This window comes from Chelonoidis abingdonii, chromosome 2 (assembly GCF_003597395.2).
Source record: "Chelonoidis abingdonii isolate Lonesome George chromosome 2, CheloAbing_2.0, whole genome shotgun sequence".
NCBI lineage: Eukaryota > Metazoa > Chordata > Testudines > Testudinidae > Chelonoidis > Chelonoidis abingdonii.
Genome location: NC_133770.1, coordinates 16,202,536 through 16,221,759, shown reverse-complemented (window position 1 = coordinate 16,221,759; position 19,224 = coordinate 16,202,536). Strand labels below are relative to the sequence as shown.

The 19,224-nt window shown below is 40.2% G+C and overlaps 1 protein-coding gene across 1 annotated transcript in view; it reads left to right on the top strand.

Moving 5' to 3' along the window:
* Positions 1 to 4,628: 4,628 nt before the first annotated feature.
* ACVR2B (activin A receptor type 2B) overlaps positions 4,629 to 19,224 on the top strand; it is a 163,783-nt gene continuing 149,187 nt past the window's right edge. The window contains exon 1 of the mRNA XM_032789052.2: positions 4,629 to 5,013. Within this exon, the coding sequence (XP_032644943.1) occupies positions 4,962 to 5,013 (52 nt within the window). The 5' untranslated portion in view covers positions 4,629 to 4,961. The remainder of the gene's footprint in view (positions 5,014 to 19,224) is intronic.

Genomic DNA, 19,224 nt, shown 5'->3' with positions numbered 1-19,224 from the left:
AAACCACTTACCCTTTCCCTTAAAGTATCCCTAAACTGTAACGAATGGGAAAAAAAATAAGGTTAAGTTGTTTTTTTTTAAAGAAACCTTCCCATTTTGGTTGGTTGTTATGATACAAATGGGTTATAATGCTGCTCTGTATTCCCTTTAATTAAAGAGTGTGTGAATGAATTACAATGTTCCCGGCCTCAGATTCCTAAGAAACTTCGTCAAAATGGCATGTTAGCGTTGTGTGTGTGGGAATCAAGTTGAGAAACCGTTTGGTTGTTAGTGTTTGGCCTTTCAGATAGAGAGCCATGTGTGGTGTGCGGGTTTTTTACTCTGGGGTTTGCAAGGCTGTTGTGTAACTGGCTTGATTTCCTTCCCCCTCTCCTCTTCTCCATTAATGTGTTAATTTCGTGTGATTTTACTAGTCCTTGGGAAACGCTGCTCGCCTTTTCGTAACAGATTCTTCTGGGTTTGTGTCTTCTAGTTCTTTGAAAGGGACTGTTTTTATCTAGCTTGCCAGAGTTAAACGGTGCTGAAAGTCGGTTGAAGCATGTCTCTCCTCCACCAACCCCCCTTAATGAAATGTTATGATCCCATAGGCTTTTGCTATTTTTATGAGATGATTCATTTGGGCTGATTTGTGACATGGTCACATAATAGAAAGTTGTAAGAGGGGAGCGAAAGGACCCATCTTTGAGAGTTTGTGTGTTTTTTGTTTTGAAATCTTCCTTCGTGAGCCTTTTCAAACTTCAGCATAAATCTGCAGGGCTTGCATTTTTATAGGGACATTATGTGGCATGATGGAACTTAATGTAAACATTGGACGTGCTAAGGGGCAAAACCAGAAGGCCCTGCTACTAAATGACTCTCCCAAAGCGTTGGGATGCATTTCATTTGCTTCAACCTGAAGAGCTGGATTTTTGGGGTGAAAGGGCCGTGGTGGCAAGCGCTTGTGATTGTAATAGTTGGTTTTGGGGGGTAGTTAAATGTTTCAGGGGTGCGTGCTGCTTATTAGGGAATTATTCCCATTCTGCTAGATCTATTGAGCTGTTGTGAAAGCGGGGTGTTCCCTTTGTCAAGGGGGAAAGGGGCGGCTTTTTATCTGGAGCCATTTCTGGGTGGCGAGCCTTAGCTTTGCAGGGCTGCTTTGTTGTGTGGTTCCCTCCTTGTTTTGATGAGGGGTGGAGAGAGGAAGAGAGCTCGCCCTTAGGGGGATTGGTAAAACAATGATCTAGGTTACAGATCGCATACAGAAACACAGGGAAAGGGGTGATTTCCCACTAGCACACAGCAATTTTCTGTTTTGTTTTTTATCTCCTTCCACCCCCTCACCCCCTAAACATAATGGATCCAAAGCTGATCTTTATTTAGTCACATCTGGTGCTGTGGTAGGGGAAGGCTGTGTGTAGTAACTTGTTACGTTGTATCCATTACCGAGCAGGGAAAGGGTGGGTGGGGGGTATTCTGAAGTATGGGGAGGGGACGGAGAGGGGTGGGGAGTTGTGGATAAAGGATCACAAGAGAGACTGCTGGTTTTTAAAGTGGGGGATGGTGCTGCAGTTGTGCCCTCTGCTTGCTGCGTGCGTCTGGTGGGAATGCAGTTTCCTCTTCCTTTGAATATTTTTATTTTAAATCTGGAGAGACAGGGAAGAAGAAGAGATTTCCCCATGCATTGGTTAAATGTTTCCCATTAGAAACCGGGAGGCTATCCTGCCTCATTTCTTCGAGGGCAGAGGGGATGAGATCGGGTTGGGTTTGTTGTGGAATGTGCTCCCAGGAACCGCGCGAGCTAAAATCTACCAGGCGCAAGGTTCTTGCTGCTGGTGATGGTTCTTTGTTCCGAGTGCCCATTAAATATGCAGTGGCACTGCCTGGGATTTGTATTTTAAACAATGCCATCTCTTAATTATTTTAAAGTCATACTGAAGGTGGTGGTGTGAAGGGAGCAGGGACAGAGAAAAAATAATTTGTGGTGGAAATCAAGCCAGCTAGGACATGTAGCTAAGTGATAGGGCACTTGTATACAGCTTTGTTTCCTTGTGTTTACAAGGGGGTTATAAATGATTGTATTTACCTAGCCGTGCCAAGCAAGATCAGTATTTTGGAAGGAGCAGGATAGCTGGAACAGTGGTATTCAGCTTGTTATAATCACAACAGCTCTGTTGGCTGGAAAATTCTATTATGAACATAAAAGGGATTTTTTGGAGTCAGTTTATTTTCTTTGTGTGCTACTTGGGTCTTTTTAGCTCATGTGGCTGTCAAGTGAGATGGCCCCTTTTTGTTGTTATCTGCTCCTGTAATTTCATACAATGGCAAAAACATCAGCTGGAGGAAAAACATAGTTGCCTAAAAAATCTGACCTTGTAAGCTTCCTGTGTGTATCATGTTGTTATAAAAAGGTACAACTACTAGGACATACCTCCACAGACTTTTTTTCTGAAAATTTAATTAAAGAAAATGTGTATAATCATATTTATTTTGAAAGGTCTGTGGATCATCAAATTAGAGCACCAGCAACATTGTAAATCTATTTTTATGTATTCTCTCTTCCACATTTCATCTAGTATTTGTGTTTTGTTGAGCAGTTATGACCCTCCTTGTCTGCCAGCTTTTCCTAAGGCAGCTGTGTCAGAAAAGAGGACAAAGTTGCAGCTTTTTGGTGGGGATTCACAGCCTGTATGTTGCTTGAGGTGGAGATTGTGTGTGTGTATTTTAAGACTGTGGAAAAGTGGTGGGCTTTTAAAAAAAAAAAAAAAAATAGCTCAACCTCCATTGTTGATGGATTTTCTGTGCTACCTTGGCTGGCTAACAAAACAAGCACAGACTGCTATTCTTTTTAAAAGTATCTGTTGTGTGCTTAATTTTTGGAGTATTGAAGATTTGTTGATGAAAACATTATGTTCATTTTTAGCCTTTTGTTTGCAAATTTTCTACAGCCCAAATGTTCAGAAATAGTGTTCTAATCTATTAAATTTATATAACATAGAAGATGGAAAATGGCTTATTTTGCAAAACATAGTACATACATATTTCTCTGACACATTGCAGGATTTAAACTCATTCCAGAATAAGAACCACCATATAGCAATGAATCTAGTCTGCTCTTTCAATGTCTTGTATTTATCCTCTTGTGCTTGAGAAAGTAAGGTAATGAAGCCAATTTCATTCTCTAACACAGTGAAGCTTCTGGTCCAAGGTTAATGATGATTGCCGTTAAAAACACACAACTTTTGAAACGGCTGGCTGGGATATTTAAAAAAATCAAATCTAGATAATTATACCCCCAAGATCAAGAGTTTTCTTCTCTGCAGGACTGTGACAATGCTATGTTAAAGGTGTGTTTGTGTCTAATATATATTAGATTAGTGACATTATAACTCTCAGTGCCCTGTGCAGTTTGTAGTTTTTTAACAATGAAAATTTTAGAGCATCTCTGTTCATGCAGTCTCTTTGGAGTATCTTTTGTTTGCTAATAAAGGTTAATGAAAATCAGCTTCACTAGAACAGCGAAAGACAGTCTACACCAGCCCTGCCATCCAACTAAAAGCATCTTGTATGCTGAAATTTATGCCAATTTTGTGTCTTTGAGTAACCCATCCAGGTAGTAACATTTTTCTTACTGTCTCATCAACTGAGCAGAAACAGCCAATTAAAGCAGAGCTCTTGCATTGCCAACAGCCTAGCTGTCACCACCCTCCTATCCACTCTGGTCTCCATTCTGGTGTGGGTCAGCAAAGTCATGCTTGTCAGTTGTTTGTGTTTTAAGCAATGCAATAGTCTTAGGTCACCCCTGCTGCTACTTAATAGAACATACAGAAGAATGAAACAATCCTCACCTCATTTTTTGTTGTCGTCTCTAGGGGAGTGGAGAAGTACTGTTCAACGCAGATAAGTATAGGGGTATCTCTAGTTTTGTAAGGCAGGACTACACTTCCGAAAACTCAAATCCAACAGGATTTTTGAGGAGTTAATGGGGTAATATTAGCCCCATTCCACATGTCTGGCTTCTTTAATCTGTGGGGCACCTCTGTCTATGAACATAAGTACTTTATTAAAAGAATCGAGGCATTTTCAAAATTTACTATTGCAGAATGAATTTTGTTCTGGGTAGGCCCACCAGTAAAAATGATGCAGGTTCTTAATACCTGTTATGCAGACTCCTTAAAAGTCAGTGCATATTTAAAATAAAAATCACTGCAATTTTTTTAAGGCAGTAATTCTGGGCCTTTCATGTTTCAGGGTCTAGCTTCAGAAATGCATACTAAATTCTAGTTATTGAGGTAGTGGTCAGAAGGTGGCCATTCTTGGAATGGCACCTGTCTGCTTTGGTTAACTGGAAGTTTCCCATCATCTTCTGATCAGAGTAATATTTTGCAAATGTAAAACTCAGCACCTTTCAGCCAAATGCAGCTTGGTAACGGTCTTATTAGCAACAAAGAGTCCTGTGGCTTCTTATAGACTAACGGAAGTATTGGAGCATAAGCTTTTGTGGGTGAATATCCACTTCATCAGAGCATGTGACGTATTTACCCACGAAAGCTTATGCTCCAATACTTCTGTTAGTCTATAAGGTACTACAGGACTCTCATTTTTTACAGATCCAGACTAACATGGCTACCCCCTGATACTTGTCTTATATNGGAGCGAGCGAGAGAGTTGTTGGTGTGGTGCACGCTTTTCTCCTTGCACAAAAGCCCCGGCAAAGAAAACTCTTGGAAAGCTCGGAGCAGGAGGAGCCGGGAGCCGGACGGCCGCCGATCTCGCTGTCCTGGCGCTGCGATTGTGTGGCCCCTAGAACTGGAGACGTTGTTGCAACTGTGAAGGAACTAAATTCGATTTTGTAGGAGCCTTATTTTTTCGTTTGTTTGTTGGTAGAGGTTCTCGTTTTCCTCCACCCCCTCCTTCACTCTCCCGATCGTTTTTTTTCTTGGGGATAAAGGGGGATACACAAGGGGGGAAAAAAGTAAAGGAATATGATTGCTTCGTGGTTGACTTTCGCCTTTCTTTGTGGAACTTTCTGTGCAGGTAAGTACATTTTACGTCTATATCCATTGAACAGTTTTATATTAACGCTTGAAAAAGGATTAAATTATGCAATTATTCGAAACCACTTACCCTTTCCCTTAAAGTATCCCTAAACTGTAACGAATGGGAAAAAAAATAAGGTTAAGTTGTTTTTTTTTAAAGAAACCTTCCCATTTTGGTTGGTTGTTATGATACAAATGGGTTATAATGCTGCTCTGTATTCCCTTTAATTAAAGAGTGTGTGAATGAATTACAATGTTCCCGGCCTCAGATTCCTAAGAAACTTCGTCAAAATGGCATGTTAGCGTTGTGTGTGTGGGAATCAAGTTGAGAAACCGTTTGGTTGTTAGTGTTTGGCCTTTCAGATAGAGAGCCATGTGTGGTGTGCGGGTTTTTTACTCTGGGGTTTGCAAGGCTGTTGTGTAACTGGCTTGATTTCCTTCCCCCTCTCCTCTTCTCCATTAATGTGTTAATTTCGTGTGATTTTACTAGTCCTTGGGAAACGCTGCTCGCCTTTTCGTAACAGATTCTTCTGGGTTTGTGTCTTCTAGTTCTTTGAAAGGGACTGTTTTTATCTAGCTTGCCAGAGTTAAACGGTGCTGAAAGTCGGTTGAAGCATGTCTCTCCTCCACCAACCCCCCTTAATGAAATGTTATGATCCCATAGGCTTTTGCTATTTTTATGAGATGATTCATTTGGGCTGATTTGTGACATGGTCACATAATAGAAAGTTGTAAGAGGGGAGCGAAAGGACCCATCTTTGAGAGTTTGTGTGTTTTTTGTTTTGAAATCTTCCTTCGTGAGCCTTTTCAAACTTCAGCATAAATCTGCAGGGCTTGCATTTTTATAGGGACATTATGTGGCATGATGGAACTTAATGTAAACATTGGACGTGCTAAGGGGCAAAACCAGAAGGCCCTGCTACTAAATGACTCTCCCAAAGCGTTGGGATGCATTTCATTTGCTTCAACCTGAAGAGCTGGATTTTTGGGGTGAAAGGGCCGTGGTGGCAAGCGCTTGTGATTGTAATAGTTGGTTTTGGGGGGTAGTTAAATGTTTCAGGGGTGCGTGCTGCTTATTAGGGAATTATTCCCATTCTGCTAGATCTATTGAGCTGTTGTGAAAGCGGGGTGTTCCCTTTGTCAAGGGGGAAAGGGGCGGCTTTTTATCTGGAGCCATTTCTGGGTGGCGAGCCTTAGCTTTGCAGGGCTGCTTTGTTGTGTGGTTCCCTCCTTGTTTTGATGAGGGGTGGAGAGAGGAAGAGAGCTCGCCCTTAGGGGGATTGGTAAAACAATGATCTAGGTTACAGATCGCATACAGAAACACAGGGAAAGGGGTGATTTCCCACTAGCACACAGCAATTTTCTGTTTTGTTTTTTATCTCCTTCCACCCCCTCACCCCCTAAACATAATGGATCCAAAGCTGATCTTTATTTAGTCACATCTGGTGCTGTGGTAGGGGAAGGCTGTGTGTAGTAACTTGTTACGTTGTATCCATTACCGAGCAGGGAAAGGGTGGGTGGGGGGTATTCTGAAGTATGGGGAGGGGACGGAGAGGGGTGGGGAGTTGTGGATAAAGGATCACAAGAGAGACTGCTGGTTTTTAAAGTGGGGGATGGTGCTGCAGTTGTGCCCTCTGCTTGCTGCGTGCGTCTGGTGGGAATGCAGTTTCCTCTTCCTTTGAATATTTTTATTTTAAATCTGGAGAGACAGGGAAGAAGAAGAGATTTCCCCATGCATTGGTTAAATGTTTCCCATTAGAAACCGGGAGGCTATCCTGCCTCATTTCTTCGAGGGCAGAGGGGATGAGATCGGGTTGGGTTTGTTGTGGAATGTGCTCCCAGGAACCGCGCGAGCTAAAATCTACCAGGCGCAAGGTTCTTGCTGCTGGTGATGGTTCTTTGTTCCGAGTGCCCATTAAATATGCAGTGGCACTGCCTGGGATTTGTATTTTAAACAATGCCATCTCTTAATTATTTTAAAGTCATACTGAAGGTGGTGGTGTGAAGGGAGCAGGGACAGAGAAAAAATAATTTGTGGTGGAAATCAAGCCAGCTAGGACATGTAGCTAAGTGATAGGGCACTTGTATACAGCTTTGTTTCCTTGTGTTTACAAGGGGGTTATAAATGATTGTATTTACCTAGCCGTGCCAAGCAAGATCAGTATTTTGGAAGGAGCAGGATAGCTGGAACAGTGGTATTCAGCTTGTTATAATCACAACAGCTCTGTTGGCTGGAAAATTCTATTATGAACATAAAAGGGATTTTTTGGAGTCAGTTTATTTTCTTTGTGTGCTACTTGGGTCTTTTTAGCTCATGTGGCTGTCAAGTGAGATGGCCCCTTTTTGTTGTTATCTGCTCCTGTAATTTCATACAATGGCAAAAACATCAGCTGGAGGAAAAACATAGTTGCCTAAAAAATCTGACCTTGTAAGCTTCCTGTGTGTATCATGTTGTTATAAAAAGGTACAACTACTAGGACATACCTCCACAGACTTTTTTTCTGAAAATTTAATTAAAGAAAATGTGTATAATCATATTTATTTTGAAAGGTCTGTGGATCATCAAATTAGAGCACCAGCAACATTGTAAATCTATTTTTATGTATTCTCTCTTCCACATTTCATCTAGTATTTGTGTTTTGTTGAGCAGTTATGACCCTCCTTGTCTGCCAGCTTTTCCTAAGGCAGCTGTGTCAGAAAAGAGGACAAAGTTGCAGCTTTTTGGTGGGGATTCACAGCCTGTATGTTGCTTGAGGTGGAGATTGTGTGTGTGTATTTTAAGACTGTGGAAAAGTGGTGGGCTTTTTAAAAAAAAAAAAAAAATAGCTCAACCTCCATTGTTGATGGATTTTCTGTGCTACCTTGGCTGGCTAACAAAACAAGCACAGACTGCTATTCTTTTTAAAAGTATCTGTTGTGTGCTTAATTTTTGGAGTATTGAAGATTTGTTGATGAAAACATTATGTTCATTTTTAGCCTTTTGTTTGCAAATTTTCTACAGCCCAAATGTTCAGAAATAGTGTTCTAATCTATTAAATTTATATAACATAGAAGATGGAAAATGGCTTATTTTGCAAAACATAGTACATACATATTTCTCTGACACATTGCAGGATTTAAACTCATTCCAGAATAAGAACCACCATATAGCAATGAATCTAGTCTGCTCTTTCAATGTCTTGTATTTATCCTCTTGTGCTTGAGAAAGTAAGGTAATGAAGCCAATTTCATTCTCTAACACAGTGAAGCTTCTGGTCCAAGGTTAATGATGATTGCCGTTAAAAACACACAACTTTTGAAACGGCTGGCTGGGATATTTAAAAAAATCAAATCTAGATAATTATACCCCCAAGATCAAGAGTTTTCTTCTCTGCAGGACTGTGACAATGCTATGTTAAAGGTGTGTTTGTGTCTAATATATATTAGATTAGTGACATTATAACTCTCAGTGCCCTGTGCAGTTTGTAGTTTTTTAACAATGAAAATTTTAGAGCATCTCTGTTCATGCAGTCTCTTTGGAGTATCTTTTGTTTGCTAATAAAGGTTAATGAAAATCAGCTTCACTAGAACAGCGAAAGACAGTCTACACCAGCCCTGCCATCCAACTAAAAGCATCTTGTATGCTGAAATTTATGCCAATTTTGTGTCTTTGAGTAACCCATCCAGGTAGTAACATTTTTCTTACTGTCTCATCAACTGAGCAGAAACAGCCAATTAAAGCAGAGCTCTTGCATTGCCAACAGCCTAGCTGTCACCACCCTCCTATCCACTCTGGTCTCCATTCTGGTGTGGGTCAGCAAAGTCATGCTTGTCAGTTGTTTGTGTTTTAAGCAATGCAATAGTCTTAGGTCACCCCTGCTGCTACTTAATAGAACATACAGAAGAATGAAACAATCCTCACCTCATTTTTTGTTGTCGTCTCTAGGGGAGTGGAGAAGTACTGTTCAACGCAGATAAGTATAGGGGTATCTCTAGTTTTGTAAGGCAGGACTACACTTCCGAAAACTCAAATCCAACAGGATTTTTGAGGAGTTAATGGGGTAATATTAGCCCCATTCCACATGTCTGGCTTCTTTAATCTGTGGGGCACCTCTGTCTATGAACATAAGTACTTTATTAAAAGAATCGAGGCATTTTCAAAATTTACTATTGCAGAATGAATTTTGTTCTGGGTAGGCCCACCAGTAAAAATGATGCAGGTTCTTAATACCTGTTATGCAGACTCCTTAAAAGTCAGTGCATATTTAAAATAAAAATCACTGCAATTTTTTTAAGGCAGTAATTCTGGGCCTTTCATGTTTCAGGGTCTAGCTTCAGAAATGCATACTAAATTCTAGTTATTGAGGTAGTGGTCAGAAGGTGGCCATTCGTGGAATGGCACCTGTCTGCTTTGGTTAACTGGAAGTTTCCCATCATCTTCTGATCAGAGTAATATTTTGCAAATGTAAAACTCAGCACCTTTCAGCCAAATGCAGCTTGGTAACGGTCTTATTAGCAACAAAGAGTCCTGTGGCTTCTTATAGACTAACGGAAGTATTGGAGCATAAGCTTTTGTGGGTGAATATCCACTTCATCAGAGCATGTGACGTATTTACCCACGAAAGCTTATGCTCCAATACTTCTGTTAGTCTATAAGGTACTACAGGACTCTCATTTTTTACAGATCCAGACTAACATGGCTACCCCCTGATACTTGTCTTATATTAAGTATAATAACCTGATTTAAATGTTTTTAAAATAAGTAGCAATTTTGGATGTCTTCATTTTTGGGTGCCCAACTTGTAGAACCTTGGTGTGGGCTCATTTTCAGAAGGTGGGTGGTCAGCACTTTTTGAAGAATTGCCCTCTTCAAAGTTTCTCAAGTTGGGCACCCAGAATAAATAGCACTGAAGATGTAGTTTTGTAATTCTGATCTCGTACTTAAAACAAAACAAAACAAAAAGAAAGTGATGAAAAGAGAAGCCACCTTGCTGGACTTCACATTACTCAAAATTCAAACTAAACAGCTCTTTAGAGAATGTTGTTTATCCTTACAGATGGGTTCTGTTTTAACAACAGCCTCTTTGGCAATTTATAAATAGTTATATAATTCTTAGAACCCAAATGCCATCGAGTTTGTTTGGGATGTGCTTCAAAGTCAGCATTTCTATTTCTCATTCAGTGGAATGAACGATGTAAAAAGTTTTTAGTTTCTTGGTTAGCTGCAGGAAACAATGTGGGCAGCATAGTGTAACTTCTTGGTGCTGCTGCCATACTTCTGGCTCAGTTGCAGTCTATAACAAAACCTTGTGGGAAGCTGGGAAAGAGGTACCCCAAAGTGTAATCTTTTTTTTTAAAGAGATGTCCTTCTTCTTCTTTATCCCACCTAGCCTTTGATTTTAGAACTAGAGGAGGGTGTGAGGTCTTGCTTGGCCAATAGAATTCTCTGGAATTGAATTGTGCAATGTAGTGCTGGTCATTCTTTACTCTATCCCCACTTAGACTTCTTGCCTGTCCTTTCTTGAGATTATCACAACAGTGAAACTAGATGTCTTTAAGTGAGAGATTTGTGGAACAGTATTCACCACTACAAGCTTCCTTCACCCCACATTTAAACATTAAAGCTTTGCTGATGTCTTGTATCCTCTCTTCAGCTAGAAATAATTTGAAGCAGTTTAGCCATTTGTACCTTTTGAGGTGGATTAAATAATATACACCACTTTTCTCCCTGAACGTTCTCGGTAAGATTTCTTGGAGCTGTTGAAGTCAAAGGGTCAGAAACTAAATTAAAGATGAAACATTCTGTGTTCATGGATTCTGCAAACCTAGTAAATTTTGTGCTTAGATTCTAATATAATGTTTAGTCTTTTGTACTAATTACATGTCCTTTTCTCACAGTTCACTCTTTACTTGGCTATAGCAGTGCTACCTCTGTTGAAAACTAAAAGCGTTGTGTAGCAATTGCCATTGTACTGTGTAAAATAAAAACTCTGGCCAATATTTAGAGCTTTTTAAAATTCATATTTTTTTTTCCGTATGACTTCTGGTGACATTATAGCATTTGGTGCATTCGTGTACTCCTTTTATGTTTTGGTGATACATAGGAGCCTTAGTCAAGATCTGGGCCCTGTTTTGCTAGGTATTGTGCATGTAGCAAGATATCCCTGCCTCAGAGGACTCACAGGCTAAGCAGATAAGACAGACAACGGGTGGGAAGAAAAGTAGTAGTAATATCATCCATATTTTGCAGGTGGGGAACTGAGGTATGGAGAAATTAAGTGACTAGCCCAGGGGAAAATCCGCCCTATCTAACATTTCTGTCCGTCCCGCCATGACTAACATTTCTGTCTGGCCGCCTCTGCTCCCTTGCAATCTCTGAGTCCAGGCCACTAAAAGTCCTGTGATGCAGCAGGGCGCTCAGTCAGGCTGCCTGCCTGGTGTGGTCCCAATCTGCTCCTGGAAGCAGCTGGCTGCTGCTGGCACGTCTCTGCACACCCCTGATGGGGGGTGGGGGGGAAGCGGCTCTGCATGCTGCCCTCACCCCCAGCACCATTCTCACAGGTCCCATTGGCCGGAAACAACAAATGATGGTATGGCAAACTGCTGTGCAAGGTTGGGGGCTTGTTTTATGTTAAGTTTAGTGTCTGGAGATCCGTGCCTGGCTCTGTGCAGATACTGAGTAAAAGACAGTCCTTGCACTAAAGAGTTTACAGTTTAGTCAGAAGATGGGATTATAAAGAAAAGAGACAGAAAAATTTCTCTGGGGTCAGTACAAGAGAGATTGTGGAATGAACTGCCCAAGTTGCTAACGTCCATCACAGCCCTCATTGCCTTCTTCCCCAAGTACAAGAGACACGTCTTTTACCTGCCTTCTCTAACATATACACACACACACACCTGTGGTTATATGTTTATTAAAAAACCACCCAAACAAACCTACCAAAATATGATACTCCACTGCATGTGTTTCTCTTCCTGAGGAGAGGATGAGAGAACAAACAACTTGTGACAGATATGTAGTCATATTGCTTAATGAAGGCACTCAGATACTGTGGTGATAAGCATGGGTTGAGAACATACACAGAATAAACTAAATAGAAATATTAAGATACTGAAATAAGACNGGTTTATTAAAAAACCACCCAAACAAACCTACCAAAATATGATACTCCACTGCATGTGTTTCTCTTCCTGAGGAGAGGATGAGAGAACAAACAACTTGTGACAGATATGTAGTCATATTGCTTAATGAAGGCACTCAGATACTGTGGTGATAAGCATGGGTTGAGAACATACACAGAATAAACTAAATAGAAATATTAAGATACTGAAATAAGACTGTTAAGCAGTCTGTAGTTTGCTCCGTCTAACAAATTTAGAGTCGCTAGTCATTGAAGCCCTGTTGAAATGATTATCTGTCTGTACTTGTAGGCCCTATTACCATAGTATTTGGGCATCTGTCTTTCATGTATTTGTTCTCATGCCACTAGCAAGCCAGCGACAAATCGAACAATCTATAGAATTCCTGGTGCTGTGTACTAGCCACTAGGCTGTACTTTCTCCTAGACAACTACAGCGGCTGCCATTAAAATAAAAGGTCAGTATTAGTCTAGTTATTGCACAGCAGTACCTTAGATGCTATGTTTGTTTTCACATTTCCTATTTTAGCGTAGAAAATACTGTGTCTGAGATAACCTGTCTTGTAAGTGTTAGTAATAAGTTTACCTTTCAGTTCTGATCTCTGTGTTGCTAATTTGGTGGTCTCCACCTTAATTTAGAGCTTGTCTTGTTTATCAAATAGTAAAGTTAAACAGTTTACTCCATTTTCTGACAAGCCCATTTTTATATACAGATGTCAGAAATGTTTTCTAATTTGGCTTTTAGAAACACTGTGGATCATATAATACATAGCAGACCCAGCTTTGAATTCCTAGACAGGAAAGAATGCAAATGTGAATCTGAACACATCTTTACTTCAATCAATCCTCCTCTCTTCTCCTTTTTGTGGATTATAAAACTGTTTTATAAAATGAGAGCACTTCAGGTTTGGTATGCTAAGCCTTTTAGTGCTGTTTCTGTGAACTCCTTCTCATTTCTGAACACTGATAGCAAGTTCTTTTGTTTACTTGAGTTGTCTGCACATCTACAGTTCTCCCCAGTAGCCCTGGCCGCCATTGATACCTCTTTGAAAGCAGGACATTTAAGCATTGCAAAGATGATGTCAAGGCTTTTATCTGAGAAAGAAAGCTAAATACTATATTATTAAAGTTGTAAGGAGACTGGTGTGGGAAGAGGCTGCCAACTACAGTATTATGTAATTGGTCTTGAGGTGTTTGCTGTGACTATTTGCTTGAGCCATCATAGTAGACACTTTTATACAAAGCTTTATAACTGTGGAAAAGAATGAAGTTACAGTTGCCTTGAAACAAGGTTACTCAGCCAAATGCGAGCCTGATGTAATTTCAGGGATGATTTTGTCCCGTTGAGTTCAGTTGTAGGGAGGATTTAAAATGAAATGTAAACTGTATTTGTGGGAGGTTTTTTTGTTTTGTTAAAGTCAGTTTTGTTTTCTTTCCTCCCCAGTGGTATGACTGACTGAAAGACAGCAGACTTTCAAATCTCTCAAATTTAGCTTATTTTGAAAGTCTGCAGAGTAGTTAAGGGGTTAAGATGGCTAATTCTCCTGTATGTGCGATCTGAGAAATTCACTTGTCCTTGGGCTTTTGGTAGTAGGAGTATCGCGTTGCAGCTAAGCCTGTCATTGAGTAGCCCTTTGCTTCACTAAAGTCTGAACTTGGTCTCTCTTGCTCTCACATGCACATACTGTATGTCAGTAACTTGTTTTTATAGAAAAGGTTCTGTTCAAGCTGCAGTGGTCTTATGCCTGATACAGCACATTTCCCAAATGTCTTCCAGTCATTTTTGCTCATTCACACATCTGTTTGGCAGTAATTGACAATTTGAGACTAAATAACAATTTTGGGCTGTTGGTAATAAACACCATTTCTGTCTAGCTTGCTCTTTTGTTTTTTTTCCTTTATAAAATTGTCTTAGAATATGCATTGTGGTCAAGGGAAGCACTTGAATTCCTTGCAAAGACTGGTAGCACTTAAATTAGTGCAACCAGGAAAGTGAGGGAGGAGACAGTAGGTATCTTGAATGGTTATTCATTTTGATATTAAATCTCATGTTCTTTTACAGTGGTGTAATACAGTTTAGGAATCTCTGTTTTACTTAACTTGATGCAGTTATCCAACATTAAAGTATAGGAACACGCATGCTGCATATATGGACACCTTGTAGAGCCAGGGAAATAAATGTGCTTATACACCTTCGATTACCTCACCTGTTGCCTGCTCCTGATCTTCGCTCCTTGATACCTGGTTTAATGTTCCAAAACCCTGAGAAGCTTCAAACAGCCATCAGTTTTTAAAATCAATCTGCCAGAGAAATGTTTTCACTTTATCACTATTATTATTTTATTGCTTTGTAGTATGGTAGCACCTAAGCCCTGCAGGGTTAGAAATTGGAGCTATGTACCATTGGGGAGAGGAGACTGCCTGCTTTCCACTGCGGTCCTAAATTCACTTATTGCCCTGGAAATAGGCTCTAAAATCAAGCATGGAAAAGTGATCTCAGGTCATTTTTCTTAGCCCTGTATATTTGAACTTACGATATTTAAGGCATAAGGCTTTACAGTCAAAACTATATGAAAAATAGCCCTAATATTTAAAAAAAAAAATCCTAAAATATTTTTTTCTGTAACAAGAGGCATTACAGAATATAGAGAGAAATAGCAGAAAGGTTTTATTGGCTGTGGCTTTAGTTGACCATATAAATTAGTTATAGCTATGCCCACTGTGAGTAAAGCGTCCATCCCAAACCATTGTATGTAAAGAATTTATACCACTACATGTATTCTCTCCCTCTATAAAATAGGACAAAAGCCAAATTGTGGCAGAGTTTATGGCTATGATGAGCGGTAGCATGGTGCAGTGGTTAAAATACTGAGTTGTGGCTCAGGGAGCCTGGGTTTAATTCCCTGCCCTGCCCTGAATAGGCTGTTGTGATGCTAGGCAAGTAATTTCACCTCTCTTTGCCTCTGTTTTCCATTACTCTTTTCTCTGTCATTTCTGTTTAGGCTGTAAGTTCTTTGGGTCAGGGATTCGCATACTATGGGTGAGTATAGCACAGTGACAGGCTCTGTGTTCACTTTGGGGTTTCCAGTGACTATTGTAATATAAATAATATACAACAGTGAAGAAAACTCTTCTGGGTCTAAACTTGTATGTAATTTTTAATATAAAATTTGACCTTCCAATCCAAAGACCTGTAAAGACTTGAATTAAAATCCCTTTTTCTTAACTGGTTCTTCTTAATTACTGTCTTATGGCCTGAAACTTTTTGTGCCAGCGGTGGGAATAATTTCATCCCAGAAACTTTTTTTAAAATATCTTTTCATGGAATAAATTTCTTTTGGCTTAGTGTGCAGTCCTTTACAAGTGTGAGCAGTTGTACAGCGTCACAGTGGCTGCTGTACAACTATGTATCTGGTATGTCAAAATGCTTGGAAACTAAATACTCTCTGTTGCTTTCTTGTAAGCACAGAACAGGCTCAGAGATGTGCTGAGCCTCACATTTTAGGTTGTCCTATGAGTCAAACTGTAGTTTTGACCATTACATCATTATTTATTAACCAGTGTAAACTGTAGCTTAATCTTTCTTTGAAAATGACGACTACTAGAGTGAAGAGCTGGGTGTCTTTGCTGGAGTCCTGAAATTTCTTCAAAAGTAAAGGTGTATGGAGCAGAAATCCTTTGTGGAAGTCTGCGCAGATGACAAACGTGGAATCGCCTGTGGCACAAATTTCATTGCAGGTTGCACTCACCTACTGGTCTTTTGGAAGCAAAGTGGTAATCTTGCCCTTCATAAGTCAAGTGCTTCTTGATGCAGGCAATGAAGAATAGCCTTTTACTGCTAAAAGGTGTCCTTAGTATTGCTGGATGGCTATTCTAGTGGACTAAGTTTTATAGAGTAAGGGAAGCTTGCCCATCCTGCCCTAAAAGTGGCTAGATGTTTGTCCAAAGCCTCTTACCAGGTGTAGGGTAACATGATGGTGTGTATAATTCTCTGCTGGCATAAACTGACCAAGGCAATGGATCTGTCTCAGTTTACATCAGCTGAAAACTTGGCCCAATATTGCTGTTTTTAGTGGTGTGATACTGGTCTTGTCTGTCAACTTCTGGAACTGTTTAGCCTAAAGAAACCAGAAAAGTGTTCTATAGAAAATGTGTTATAAATACAGAAATGTTCCTCCTTCACCTGGTGGGACAGGGTAAATGCTAAATATTCTGGGTTAGTAAAAAAAAATAAATAAAAATAACACAAAAAAGAAACAGAACTTCCTATCCTGCACAATCACCAATGCAGATTCCGTCAGACAAACACACACCTACAGGATTTCTATCAAGTGTTCTTAAAACTACAGTACCCACCTGGGGAAGTGAAGAAACAGATTGAAAGAGCAAGAAGGGTACCCAGAAGTCACCTACTACAGGACAGGCCCAATACAGAAAGTAACAGAACACAACTAGCTGTCACCTACAGGCCCAAAATAAAACCTCTCCAGCACATGATCAGAGATCAACAACCTATCCTGAAGGATGATCCCTCACTCTCTCAGACCTTGAGAGACAGGCCAGTCCTCACTTACAGACAGCCCCCAACCTGAAGCAAATACTCACCAGCAGCTACACACCAAAAACACTAACCCAGGAAGCAATCCCTACAATAAACCCTGTTGACAACTGTCCGCATATCTATTCAAGGGACACCATCATAGGACCTAACCACATCAGTCACACAATCACAGCTCGTTCACCTGCACATCTACCAATATGATATATGCCATCATGTGCCAGCAATGCCTCTCTGCCATGTACATCGGGCAAACCGGACAGTCTCTATGCAAAAGAATAAATGGACACAAATCAGACATCAAGAATTGTAACATTCAAAAACCAGTAGGAGAGCTCTTCAGTCTGCCTGGATACTCAATAGCAGACTTAAAAGTGGCCATTCTTCAACAGAAAACTTCAAAAACAGATTTCAGTGAGAAACTGCAGAACTGGAATTAGTTTGTAAACTTGATGCTATCAAATTAGGCCTGAATAAAGACTGGGAGTGGCTGGGTCACTACAAAAAATAATTTCCCCTTTGTTGATACTCACACCTTATCGACTGTTGGGAATAGGACCTGTCCACCTTGATTGAATTGGCCTCATTAGCACTGACCCCTCCTCCACTTGATAAGGCAACTCCCATCTTTTCATGTGCTGTAATATATATACCTGCCTACTGTATTTTTCACTCCATGCATCTGATGAAGTGGGTTTTAGCCCACGAAAGCTTATGCCCAAATAAATTTGTTAGTCTCTAAGGTTCCCCCAAGGACTCCTCATTGTTAATGCAGATTCTGTATTTGTAACATGACTATCTGCTAAAGGAACCCCTTCAAAGGCAACTATAAGCCCCAAAAGTGAGTTTGATCACCATGCCTGTTAGGTAAATATGGTAAGAGTGTATAACTGCAGTGAAATGCTGATACAAGAATGAACGTGAGAAGGGTGACTGCACTATGCAGGGTATGCTGCAGAGATACCTGCTGTTCAGTTATTTCAGGTCAGTTACAAATACAATTGAAATAAGTTAAGTATAAAACTTTGAAGTGGAGTGTGACAAACTAAACTGCTCTAAAAATAGTTCCATATATGAAAGCTAGTTGAAAACTGAGCAAGATGAGTCATTTTACAGGCATTGTTGATAGAATTTCAGGGTTCCAGGAATGAAAGATGAATGTCTTTCAGTTATAGTAACAGCTGCTCTCTGTCCATTGGGATATAGTGTTTGCCCATCCAATGCATAATAATTAAACAAAAGTTATTTCATAGCAGCCTGTGTGGAGGATTATACAGGAATTTTATCTTGCTCCATTTTGAATGCTCTTGCTCATTAAAAAAAAAAAAAAATTAACCTCTCACCTGAATTTTGTGCATTCTCCCCCCCTCCCCCTCCCGATAGTGGGGTAAGTTAACAGTTAACTGGGAGTGTAAATAATTTTAAATGAAATCTCCTGGTTTATTGTTTTAAGTTTTACTAAATGCACTTGTCCTTTAAAGAATGTGTCAATTCATTTTTCTCAGAACACTTGAATGGTTCAGCATCATTTGGATATCTTTTTTGTGTGCTTAGCTTCCTGACAGAAGCTTTTAGACACTAGTCTAACTTTAGACATGTACATTTCTTTGTACTTAATCTCAGTCTCCATCCTTGTCAAGTGATGATACAGGGCTTGACTCTGATTTCATTTACTCCATCTGAACCTCAGAGTAACTTGAAGTCATCTGAGTTTCACTGGTATAACACCACTATACAGGCCTGTCTATGTGAGGGGGTTTTTGTACTGGGGATAGCTACCCCTTTGCTTTAATGGGATTTTAGTGATTTGTTTTAATTATTAGCATGGAGTCTTACAACATTTACTGATTCCAGAGCGGTGGAAACAGGAAGGCTGGCTTTAATCTCTCCTTCCTCCACCTGCTGGAAGTTTGCTTTAGTAGCCACTTGTCATTTAAAATAATGGGAGAGGATGTACTTTTATAGTGGAATGCAATGTGATGATCCCTCTCCTCTGTACCCAGTGGTCTTGTGCATCTTAGTGGTCTGCTGAGCTGTCCAGTTGCACATGGAAATAATTTTCCACCTGGGTCAGATGATAAAGTATGTAAGAACTTGAGCCCTGTCTATATTGCCTTTTACACCATGGCTGCTGCCCCTGAAAAACTTCATATTTTCCCAGTGTAGATGCAACAGGAATGGCTACTTAATGACAACAAGTTTCCCAATGTAGGATTAATCTCGAACTGGATCAGCATGGAATCATAGAAATGTAGGGCTGGAAGGGACCTTAAGAGGTCACTAATGCTGAGGCAAGATTAAGTAACACTAGACCATCCCTGATAGGTGCTTGTCTAACCTGTTCTTGAACACCTCCACTGACCGGGCTTCTACAACCTTTAGATAAGCTTTGGAACAGTCTAAAACCTCTCCAGCACATCATCAAGGATCTACAACCTACCCTGAAGGATGATCCCTCAGTCACAGATCTTGGGAGACAGGCCAGTCCTCGCTTACAGACAGCCCCCCAGCCTTAAGCAAATACTCACCAGCA